This window comes from Eublepharis macularius, chromosome 5 (assembly GCF_028583425.1).
Source record: "Eublepharis macularius isolate TG4126 chromosome 5, MPM_Emac_v1.0, whole genome shotgun sequence".
Lineage (NCBI taxonomy): Eukaryota > Metazoa > Chordata > Lepidosauria > Squamata > Eublepharidae > Eublepharis > Eublepharis macularius.
The window spans coordinates 160,715,340-160,727,370 of NC_072794.1; the positions used below are offsets into that span (position 1 = coordinate 160,715,340).

Consider the following 12,031-nt stretch of genomic DNA (forward strand, 5'->3'; position numbering starts at 1 on the left):
CAGCTATGTGTGTCAGAAGATGACATGGAAATAGAATCCAGGTAAAACTGGCAGGGTTGAGGGTTTGACCAGTTCTGATTCGCACAGCGATTCCGCACTACAAAAACACTGACCAGAAGTGTATCAGTATGAAGGACTGACAACACGTGACAATTTCAGATCAGAGAAAACTCCCCCAAAATACTCGGGAAGAGCAGGAAGTGACATAAACATTTACTACTATTTAAAATGTTTCAAACGAAGGTCTCAAAATTAAGGCATCCGAGCCCAGAAGAAACTAGCTTTGAGAATAAAGATTGGGGGCGGGGGAGAGAAGCAGGATGAAATTAGTCCAGCTGTATTAGATCAAGGACTACAGTTCTCACCCACGTTGCATCTCAGCACCAAAACATGATCTTCACTACTACATGTGCTACAGCACTGAACACAACAGGGTGAGACGAGGACAGACTGAAACCGGAATGTCAACACCAGACACACTGGTTCTAAACCATCAAAGTCTCTGTGTAGAGTCCAGCATTTCAAGGGACCACGAGTGCTGGCATAGGTCCCTGTAAGAAAATAAACTGATAGGTGTGCATCAAAGCACACTGCGTATCACTTTAGGCAAGGATTAAAGGAAAGCAGATTCACTCCTAAATTTTAAGGACTGCTGGGAAAGTGACAGGTGGAGAGAGAACAGTCAAAGTAGAAAGATGCTTGGACGTATTGCAGACAGGCCACCTTCATGCAACTCACTAGCATAACACTTTGCAAGACTGTCTGCTGCTTTGGCTCATGTTTAATGCTCGTCGATGCACACCTATCAGTTTATTTTCTTACAGGGACTCATGCCAGCACTTGCGGTACCTTGAAATGCTGAACTCCACACAGAGACACCATGCCACGCTTCCAAAAGGGAAACCATCTGTGTGACTTCTAACTGTGCAACTCACAAGCCCTTCTCAATCTAAGTTATGTTTCTAGTCCCCATAGTTGTGTCAATAAAATTTGAAGGTAAAACTACTAGGAGATCAGAAACGAGCAGAAAAGTGCTTGGCTTTATTTTTAAAATCAAGTATGGCTTTGATTTCTCGTAACTGACTTTCATTTTTCACCTTCGGGGACAGCGATTTTAGAGTGAGATCTGTACAGGGAATGAATACAAGATGCCCATCAACTGGTTTCAGCATCACAGCCATCATAAGTAACAAGAATATTCAAAACACCTGCAACCCAAATAGCCGATGCATCCCTCACAGGCTGCCCAATCCCACATTAACGCAAAAGCCTTCTCCTGCTTCTGCCTTCTAAGCAAGCAATAAACCAACAAAGCACACAAACATACAAACAGAAAAAAGATTCCTCCAGCCTTTTCTTACCTGGTGGCAACTGAAAGTTCTGGATATTTGTTGGATTCTGAGGAGGCTGAGGCAGACGAGGTGCTAAAACAGTGGGAGTCAAAGTTGCTCTGATTCCACTTGTAGTTGCTGCTGGAGTCCTTGGCAGGCTCTGTGCCACTGTATTGGCAGTGCCCTTAGCCAGGCCAGTGGGGGTACCTGGAGGTGCAGGAGGTACCCCACCAGGATTAGGAGCTACGTTGGGCAGCCCAGCTTGCATAGTTTGCCCAATTATCATATTACCCCCTGTAGTACTGGGTTGGCCACCAGCAGCCAGAGTCTGATGTTGGGTTACTGCCTGCACGATGGTTTTAGGAGACTCCGATTTGATGACCTGTGCGGCAGGTGCAGCCGGCACACTAGAACCAGGCTGGCTGTTCACGAGAGATGTCTGGAGGGAAACACCAGACCCAACGGTGGCGGCAGCAACAGCCGCAGCAGGGAAGTTTCCTACACTGATGGTTGAATTGATCACAGTATTGCTCCCGTTCTGGGTGGCTGCAGCCACTGAAGGTCCTGCTGGATGAATGGGTGGCCTCACCAACGCCACCGTTGGCCCCCCAGTCCCAATGCTTGGGGGCTGTTGTGAGGAGATCACTGTAGGGGAAGGGGAAGAGGCAGAGGACACCCCAGCGCCAAGGAAAGAAGTCTGGATGACGGTATTAGAAGCGGATGGCAAAACGGCATTAACGGTGTTTACCTTCCCCACATTTCCTGGTCCGTTGTTGACAAGAGGGGTGACAGCGGGGGTGACAGCAGGGTTAGCTGTTACAGGGGTTGCTGGGAAAGAAGCACCCCCCGAATGGTGAGAATTCATCACCACGTTACTCCCATTCAAAGTCTGCACCGCCGTGGTCCCGATTTTCCCATTCCTGGTAGACAAGGCTGTCGCCATGGTACTGATTACCACCGATTTGCCCTGGCTGAGGGTCCCTGGGGCGACAGCAGCTTCAGATCCACCTTGGACTCCTGCAGCAGTGCCGGCGTTGGTGGTGGTGGCCCCATCCAGACCGGAGCCCTGGGACCTGGCGTTATGATTGATGACACTCCCTTGCACGCCGCCAGCTCCTGCAGACAAGGAGGAGGAGGTTAAATGGAAAAAAAAAAACATGTATATGTAGGAGAGAAGACTGGGGGGGGGGCTATACAAGCGGAGAAGAAACGGCCTCCCCCTTGTACCAACGCAAGAGCAAAATTATTATGAACCATTGTAAAAAAATTAAGGAGTTCACCCCACTGTCCCTCCTATGCCAAATTAACAGCCAATCAAAACCTCCTGCAATTTTTTTTTTTATGTAAAGCAGCCCACACATAAAGCTCTTAAGGGGAGGTGTTCCCCACCCCCTCTGTATACTACAGCACCGAGTCTGCTAACATCCTATTGCACTCCTGTTCTTGCAGCTGCATTGGGTAGGAGGGGGGAGAATGGAGTGACTGGGAAGCAGAGAAAAGTACATAGGGGAAATACCACAGCTTATAACCCCCCCCCCTCTGCTTCTCACATACTACAACAGCAAAACCTAGAGGCTACATGGTTTCCTGGCCAATGGAGCAACATGAAAAAGCAGGGCTGAACAGGACCTGTCACACCGATAATGCCAGAGAAGAGGCTGCATGACAGTGTTTGAGGACTTCACCCTCTTTCCTAAACCCACAAACATTAAACTCTGACGTTTTGATTGCTGCTCCTACAATCAAAGGAAAATAGATACCAACAAAGAGGGCTTCCCCCCCCCTTTAGTACCCAGAAAGGCCTTAGCGAGGTCTGGCATTATGACTTACACCCCCATCTTTTGCTCTTCAGGGCCCCCATTTAGAAAACACAAGTAAGAACACTATAAATCAGAGAGATACTGTGACACAAATCACAGCTAGGGGAGGGTTCTTCTTCCTTCAAGATCCCCCTTTACTAACCTGGTGTCATGACAGGTAACAGCATCCTATTTCAGAAGCAAGGAAATGAGAGGGGGGAAAGATACAACGGGAAGAGGGGGAGCACCAATCATATCAGGGGAAAAGAGAAGTACTGTTTTCTCTGTGTGTCTTAAAATCTCCCTGACCTGTGAAATTAGAGATAGGACCTAAAGTTATGATACCCCGCCACAGCCCACCACAGAGGGAAAACATTCACAGCTGGACTGTCATCTCTCCCGCCCCACATGTCAGAGGGGCTGTGCTCCGATTCCGAGCCTGGTATATTGTTTAAGGAGAAAGAAAGGAAGAAGAAGAAAAAAAATGGGTACAACCTTTAACTAGTAAGGGAGGAAAAGAAGCTAAACCTTCAAGTATTTGCAAAGAAATATTTTGAAAGGGGTTCCCGACCCTCCAATATCCCCCCATCACTTCCTCTTCTCAAGGGAAGCCGGTGTCACGATTAATAACATTCCCCCCACCTCCACCCTTTGCACTTCAGCCACAGAGCGCGGGGAGGGCAAAGAAGAATTCAGACAGCTCCAGAAAAGCACTATGTGCATGGAGGGCAGGGGGGAACCTTCCCCTGTAAACAACACACATTTCTTATTTCTATGAGAGAGAACAGAAAAGAGCAGGCGAGGGGGAGGCAAAAGAAGGTAGAGAAGTCACCCCCTGAGGATCTCCCCTTCCTGATCGAGCAGAATATCCCTGCTATCAAAATGACATAATTAAAAGCAAACACTGGGAGTCAAAAAGGAGGCAAACGTGCATAATAATCCCAACAATTATTTTTTTTTAAAAAAATTGCATATAGTGAAGAGAGTCCCAGCCTGAAAACAGGGTCTTGCAGGGGGGTTGGCATTGGATGCAGGCCTCTTATTCTCCCCCCTTCATGTCACCCCCCCACCCTGCAGAGCCCAAAACAACAAGAAGGCGGGAGGGGGGAAGAAAATAGCAAAAGGGGGAGGGAAGGAGGGAGAAAGAGGGAGGCAAGGCAGGGCAAGGCAGTCCTGGCTTGAGGAGGGGGAGGCAGGAGGGGTGAGGGGAGGCCCCTGCCCCTGAGGCGCCCCCTTCCCCTCCCCCCCCCGGTTACCTGGCTTGGTGATCTCGGGGCCGCCAAGTCCCATCTTGGCGGGGGTGCCGCCGGCCGTGGCGCCGCCGGCGGGGCTCTCGGTCTGGGCATTGGCATTGCCTCCCACCGCTCCTCCTCCCGGGCTCGGGCTCGGGCTGCTGCTGCTGCTGCCGCCGCTGCTCACAACATGGTTGCCCAGCAGCCCCCCCGCGGCCCTGAGGGGCTCCTGGGCGTTGTGGTGGGGGTGGTGGTGGCCGGAGGCGGCCAGCTGGGACTCCAGGGAGCCGACCAGGTCGCTCACCACCTTCTCGTCCACCTCAGCGTTCAGGAAAACCTCATCCAGCAGATCCGAGCCCGCCGCCATCTTTTTTTTGGAGGGTTCCTGTGAGCGGCTCCCTCCCGCCCGCCGCCCCCCCCCTCGCTCGGCCCTCCCCCTCACTCCGCCCTCCCCTCCTCCCCCTCCTCGCTCCCCCCCCCTCACTCACTCACTCATTTTACACATACGCCGAATCTCCCCCTCCCGCCTCGGCCTCCCCGACTGGGCATGCGCGCGAGGCCGGCGCGCGGCGAAAGGAGGGAGGGGGCACGGCGGCGCAGCATCACATCGCCGGCCGGAGAGCGAGAGAGGGAAAGAGAGAGAGGGATTCCGCCGGCTGCTGATTGGCTGGCCGGCGCGCTATAAAAGCTGGGGCAAATGGCTGCGAGCGCTTAGTGAGGGAACGGGCGGCGGCAGGCCCGGTGGCGGCCTAGCGAGGGGGGAAGGAATGGGGGCGGTGAGGGGACTCGGGGGCGCTGTGTGGGGGGGGATGGCAGGGGAGGAGTGCGAGGAGTCTGGACGGCGCTGCGCCGCCGCTTCAGACGACGACAACGGCCGCCGCAGTGGTTCTTTGTTTGGTGGAGCCCAAAATGGCTGCACGTTCCGCGGCGGCTCCTGCCTTCCCTGGGCGCTCCCCGCCGGGGCGAGTCTGAAGGGCGCCCCACACCTGTGCCAGCTGCTGTAACTGATACGGGAGGGAAGGGGAGGGAGGCGCTGAGGCAACAGGCCGGACGCCAAAGCCTTGGCTGCAGCCACGGCGGCGGCGGCGGCGGCGGGAGCAGCGCTTGCTCGCGCTCCCCGCCGCCTGTCTGTGGCTGAGAGGGCCCGGCCGCGCCTCCCCTCCGCTCTGCCCTCCGAGGCGCCCGCCGCAACCTCTCGCCCTTGAAGGGAAAGCGCCGGGCTTTATATAGTGGCTGACATACCCGCCTCTCCTCGCTCCCCTCCCCGCCTCCCAAACGCTCGAGCCCCCCTTCCTCAGCGCCTCGCATAGGCCGCGCGTCCCTCGCTTGTTATCTCACACGCCCCTTTTCTCGTGAGGAGGGGAAGAAGAAACCCTATTTTTACTCCTTTTAAAAGCCCTTTTGCTGACAAAATATTCTGCCTTCTCTAAGCGTTTTTCTTCCTGACAAGGTTCCTCAGAAATCCCGCTTTTATTTTATTGAGTCACACAAGCGCGCACTTTCTTCTTCTTTCCCCTCCTCCCTTTAACTTATTATCTTGCCAGCTGCTTGAACATCCCCGTTTCCAGCCGTGTCGTCTTCTCTTCCACTTTAAGCCATTTGTGATTTGATTCAACAGTCCCCTTTCCCCCTCCTTTGTGTGAGAAGTACGCCCGTACATCAGAAATAGAGGTAGAAAAATGTGCTGTGAATGGTGAGATTGTCTGATTGTATTGTGGATCTCTAAAAAAACTATTGTCAAATCCTATTTATATATATCTGTGAAGAAGTTCTTCATAGCAGAATGTCGTTTCAGGTGGATAGCGCTGCTGCAGATGAGTAAGGTTCGAATCCAGTAGCATCTTCAAGACCGATAAGAGTTTCGAGAGTCAAGCTTCCTTCATCACATACAAGATAATGTAGGATTTGAGTCCAATGGCACCTTAAAGCCCCAAAAGACTTTCAGGGTATAAGATTCTGAGAGTCAGCACTCCCTTCTTCAGATACAGATGCTGTCCTCTAGCAGTTCCTGCCTCCCAAATTGCTCTTACAGGGTTATTATCACTGACTGATCCTTTTGTATTACACCCCACCTTTATTAGCTGCCTGACTTCAGACTAACAAAAGAGTCTCTCGTGGCACCTTTAAGACTAATGAATTTATTGTGGAATAAGCTTCCTTAAAACAGAACATGTTTTGTGAGATGCACTTCCTCAGGTGGTGATTGGACTATTCCGTAAAGCTGCCAGATATGATCTCCCCTCTCTACTCCCCAGATGGACAGAAATACCTTATAGATACATCAAAATGTAAGAGCAATTGTAAAATTTCCTTTCCATGTTTGGGGAGGGGGTAGTCTCTCCCCTCCTTTTCCAAATTGCTTTTGTGTCTCTGTATCTTACCTCCTCTCCTTTTAAAAATTTATCTGGAAATACTTATTTCCAGGCTGTGCTAGTCGCCATCTCCCTTGCAGAGATGCCTTATGTTGTTCCTGCCCTTTATTAATTATTTCTGTGATGAGCCCACCTCATCCTGAGGACCCAAGATAGGTGGCAATACTTTATTCTATAATTTATATTTCTAATGAGTCTTTTAAAGCAGTAAAATTAGGGTGGGGGTGGATGATGAAGTCTACTGAATCCTGCCCATTAAAAATAATCACTATCAAAATCTTTTACTCATAAAATATCAGATTTGTCATCAAGTGAGGCTTGTCCTAGTTTGTAGGCATAAGGACTGGGTGGGAGCAATAAAGGGAAGTTGTGCGGTTTCTCTTTCTTCTATTTCATCCAGATAATTTTATGTAGTAGTTATTATACTCAGCTTTCTTGCTGCCGTTGGTAAGTGTCAGTGCACAGCAGGGATTTCGAGTGCCTGTCTGGGCAACTGGAGGGGGTCTGAGCTGCTTGCAGCAGGTAACTGATTTAGTTTCCAATTAAGGATTGTCTGAGGAGGGAGGTAAGAAAAATAGAAAAGCATAAAGGAAACCGTGCTAACCTGTGTGCTGCACATTTGTCTCTTTTGTGCAGCCTTTCTTGAATTTGGGTTTAAGACACTTGACTCTGCAAACAGACAGCCCTATGCTATAAACAAACTATGTAAATGCATACGTGGGAAGGGGGTGAGGGATTAAACAAATCCGGGAAAAGGCTATTTGAACAGCAGTGCTCCCAGAAGATCACCATCAATAAAAAAGGGTTGATTCTTTTGAAATGTCATAATGAATATTAACCCTTCATTTTTAGAGACAGCTGTAAACCTTTAAGCAAGAGATTTTAATATCTGCTTCATGCTTTGAATACCCTTTACTGAGAGAGAGGTCATGTTTTTATTTTGAGCACCACTACACACAAAAAAGTCCCTATGATATATAAACCTAATCCGGTGCTGAAACAAAATAATACATTCCACATCCTGCTATCCAAATGTTGGAGATCAGACTTAAGAGTGTGAACTCATTTCATGCCCTGGTCATGCCACTGTCACTCTGTCATTAGCATTCCATTTTATTTGAGCATTTTGTACTCCACCCTGCCCTACGCCTTTTGCTATTTGGGATAACGAGATGATTTGCTTAGTAATTGCAGCCCTCACTACAGTAACTAGAGATCTCACTTCAGTCCTATTGAATAACATAAAAAGAAGGAAGTTTAGCTGTGGCAGAAACAACAATGGTGATAAGAGGCAGTCTGCTGCTTACCAAAGTCCAGTTTGACTGGTAACAATAATTAGAAGACAGCAGTTATTCCTGCTTATTATGTTGTTACATTTCTGCTTCCTTTTACCTTTGTCCTGTAAGCCTCTCTTGCAGCAGAATTACTAAGGGCATAATTGCCTCTGAGCAAAAACCATGCTGCTTTTATAATTTGTCCAAATAGTACAGTTAGTGCACTAAAAACTGGAGTAGTTCTTTAAGGCAGAAAACTTAAATAACTCAGTCTTAACCATATTTGCTCAGTGGAATTTATTTAAATGTAGGATTGTAGCCCCCCAAGAACTCAACCTACTTTTAAAGTTGGCTTAGTCCAGGGTAGATCCCTAGCCAATTTTTAGACAGACTGCCTAGTACCCTATTATTCTTGAAATGAATTCTGCGCTACCTGATTCTTGATCCATTCTGAAAAGGGCACGTTCAATCTCTGGCATCTCCAGTTTAAAAAAAATATCAACCAGTATGTGTTGAGAGATGCATTTCCTTGCCAGCCGCAACTCACTGCAGTCAAGTGATCTTAACTGGTATGACAAATTCATGGGTTCATGATTATGAAAGTTTTATCCTGCATTTCCAACAAGAAGCACACATCCTTTTATTCTTTCAGTCCAGTGAGTAAGATTATGCTGTGATTTGACTTGAATAGCTTTTGGGGCTGAGTAGGGATGTGATCCCAAATTTCTCCAGTTTAAGTCCAACACTGTCTACTACACCAGATCCTTACCTATTGATATATCCTAAATAGGCAGTCTTGCTTTTAAGTTTAAAATATGCTGGTGTATCAAAAGCCACGCAAGGTTAAAAATGCATCATCCCTAGCTTAGTCAAATTCTAGGCAGTTCTTTAAAAGTAAGCTGTTTTGAGGCATTCACAGAAGGGATGCCTAGAAACCTTGCTAGTTCCATTTGTGTCCTGCTTGCAGGTAGCAATCTTGGGAGCCAAACATTAAACATGATGCCAAACAGCTCGAATGTGCCTGATTACAGGAAGCTAAAGATCCATGTGAAATTACATACTGCTTAGCCACAGCTGTTTTCCACTATCACATCTGCTACCATCACCTCCAGTTAAAGGACACATTGTTAAAAGAAAAATATATCATTTGACATTTTGAGCTTAGGTGTGTCAGTGTATCTAATGGTAGCACCTCTCGGTTGGTCAGTAGTTGCTGAGCTGTCTATATCAGTTGACTCGTGCATATTGTTCTTGGCCTTGTCATAATGTGCTATTCCTGGCACAAATCGCCTACAATGAAAACTAAAAAAAAAAAAATGGAATTGTATTCTCCTGATGGGGGAGAAATTTGTGCACAAGCTTTCATGCACTGCCTCATGGGAGATGTAGTTATTCTGGGGAAGGCCTCTAGACACCCTTCAATATTATGGTGAGCTGCTCTGCTATTTTCACACCCTAAAAATTGGAGCCAGGAAGCACTTGACAGCCTGGACACAAAGTAGCTACTGTGCATGGTAAAAACTGTTCAGCACGACTTTTAAGTTGAAGATTGAACAACCGCATCAAGGTGATATCTCAAGGCAACAAAGAGTTTAATCAAGTAAGTTTGCTGGTGATTGTAATAATTTTCTGAGCATTCTGGTGTTCGGTTTAAAGGTTGTTTCACATGTGTTTCCAGTGTTCTCATACAGTGTTTTGCTAAAAATAACTTCTTTGCAAGCATGTACAGATATGATTATTAGGGAGCCAAATGTGGAATGTTAAATGTACGCTTAGTATAAATTATGGAATTGAAGTTTAAATTCTTTATTGGTAAGTGAGAAATAATTTTTTTCCCTACCAGAACATCCTAAGATACTAGTGGGTTTGTGTTAAACTCATAATTCGTCTACATTTTGTGCTCCCATGATGTTCTTCCCTGTTGGTCACCTGGAACCATAAACATGATGATTTCTAAGTTTATATGGCCACTTTCTCCAAATAAAAATGGGAGAGGCAGTGTATTGCTTCAAGGAAGAAGCAGCACTTCTGCTGCTGTGTGCAACACACATTTGTAGCATGTGCTTTTATCTAGCAAACCTTTGAGTGAGTGACAGGAAACTATTCTAATAGAATTCTGTCCTAGTCTGCAATTGGTATTTTAAGAAGGATTTAGACCAATTGGAATGGTTTCATAGGGAGGGCAACACAGAGGCTGAGGGTCTGGAAAAGTCTTATGAGGACAGTTGAAAGAACCAGTTGTGTTCAGCTTGGATATGAGATTAACTGAGGAAGCGCACGATCATACTCTTCCAGTACGTAAAGGGCTGTCACATAGAAGAGAGCAACACCTTGTTCTCTGCTGGTACAAAGACAAAGCTACATCAAATGGGCTTAAGTTACAGGATGGTAGATTTCAGCTGAACATTAGGAGAAATTTGAGCAATTCAGCAATGGAACCCATTATCTGCAGCTTGCCCTTACTAGAGGGTTTCAGGTAGGTGGAGTGTTTTAATTTGAATTTCCTGCATTGAGTAGGGGATCAGACTTGATGGTCTATGAGCTCTCTTCCAACTCTATGTTTTTGTTATCTCACAGGCCCTCTTAACGTGTACCGTATACAGACAATATGGGAGCTGCTGGATTATTCCCATACCATCTGGAAAATGAGGTATCTCTTTGATATATGGGAGGAATCCGTTCTGCATTTGCTGTTCACATCACTCTTGCCCCAAGTTCTGGTAGTGGTGATACTGGAGTGCAAGAGGAAATGCAGTGTGGGCCATATGGCTTGCTACTTCTTTCCTTATCCTGATGAAACAGGAAATTGAACCAAACTATTTTATGCTTTTGTAGCCCTTATGCTTTCATTGTAGTAATTGGAGTGCCAAAGAACTGATCAGAACACGAAAAATGAGGAGGTAAAATTCTGGGGTGCATAACTTCAAAGTGCAGGTGGGGGAGTCATATTTTTCAAAGCTCTCCCATATAGAAAGTTCCTATGTGTAGTATGCTAGCGCATCAGTGAGAGATTATATTAAACCGCCCTTTGATATTCTTGTTTATGACAATACGGGGGGGGGGGTTAGTGGCAGAGCTGTCAAAAATGCATTTCCCCACTGCAATCTGAAATGGTACAGTTCAGAATTGTACCATTTCATTCTGTTTAATGAGAAGTGTTTATGTGGCCACCAAAAAGCCGAAAATAGGCCCAAATGTTGGGATGGATTCCAACTAGTGTTTCTCTGGGTAGAAAGACTTCTTCTAATTGAGTGTGATTTTTCCTTACTCCCCCGTCTTGTCCCCAAGGAACAGGATTTTTAGATGTTTCAAGCTCCCCCACTGAGGCGGCATGGGAAAATCACACTTTGCAAGTGGAAGCCCTTCTGGTCACAGAAATGCTACTTGAGATCCAACTATTTGTTTCCTGATTTTTTTAAATTTTTTAGTGCATTTATACTCCACCGTGCTCAGCAAGACATTATTGGCAGCAAGATTAGAAAATAATTAAAATTTGCTTTTCGGTGTTACCTTCTCAGAAACACAGTTGCACCTTAGCAAAAATGGGAGGAATTGCTCATTGTCCAAAACTATTTCTGATAATTTTAATATATGAGCACTACTCTGGCCCCTGATCTGAACAGAGTTCCTTAGTTCTATTAAAATTAATGAGTTTTAAGTGTGTGTAATTCTGTGTTGTCTTTATTTTTTTCTGCTTTCTCTGACTGGAGTAGTCTACTTGTGTGAGCAGCATCAAACATCCTTTGGGAACTCACAGATCTTGGTTACAGAGGCTTTATTTGTTAGGTGCATTTTGCCGCTTCAGAAATCACAAAACATTGCTGCAGCCAAGTGTGAAGAAAGTGACTACAAGTAACATGTAACTCCTATCCAAGGAATACTCTGTTTTTAAAGTTCTAGTGTCAAAGCCTGACTGTTTTTTTTTCAAGGTCTGTGAGGGCCAGCAGTGAACCTCCAGATGTGGAGCTCCTAGAACCAAAGAGGAATGGTAATGTTCAACTTTAATTTTGAAATCCTATTTTT

The 12,031-nt window shown here is 46.5% G+C and overlaps 1 protein-coding gene across 3 annotated transcripts in view; it reads right to left on the reverse strand.

The window, feature by feature from the left end:
• TAF4 (TATA-box binding protein associated factor 4) overlaps positions 1–4,729 on the reverse strand; it is a 94,434-nt gene extending 89,705 nt beyond the window's left edge. For all 3 annotated transcript variants that reach the window (XR_008597134.1, XM_054982024.1, XM_054982023.1), the window contains exons 1-2: positions 4,387–4,729; positions 1,362–2,447 (exon numbers count right to left, since the gene is read on the reverse strand). Coding sequence is in view for 2 of the 3 variants with exons in the window: in XM_054982024.1 (XP_054837999.1) it covers positions 1,362–2,447; positions 4,387–4,729 (1,429 nt within the window). In the remaining variant the exon portion in view is untranslated. The remainder of the gene's footprint in view (positions 1–1,361; positions 2,448–4,386) is intronic.
• Positions 4,730–12,031: the final 7,302 nt, after the last annotated feature.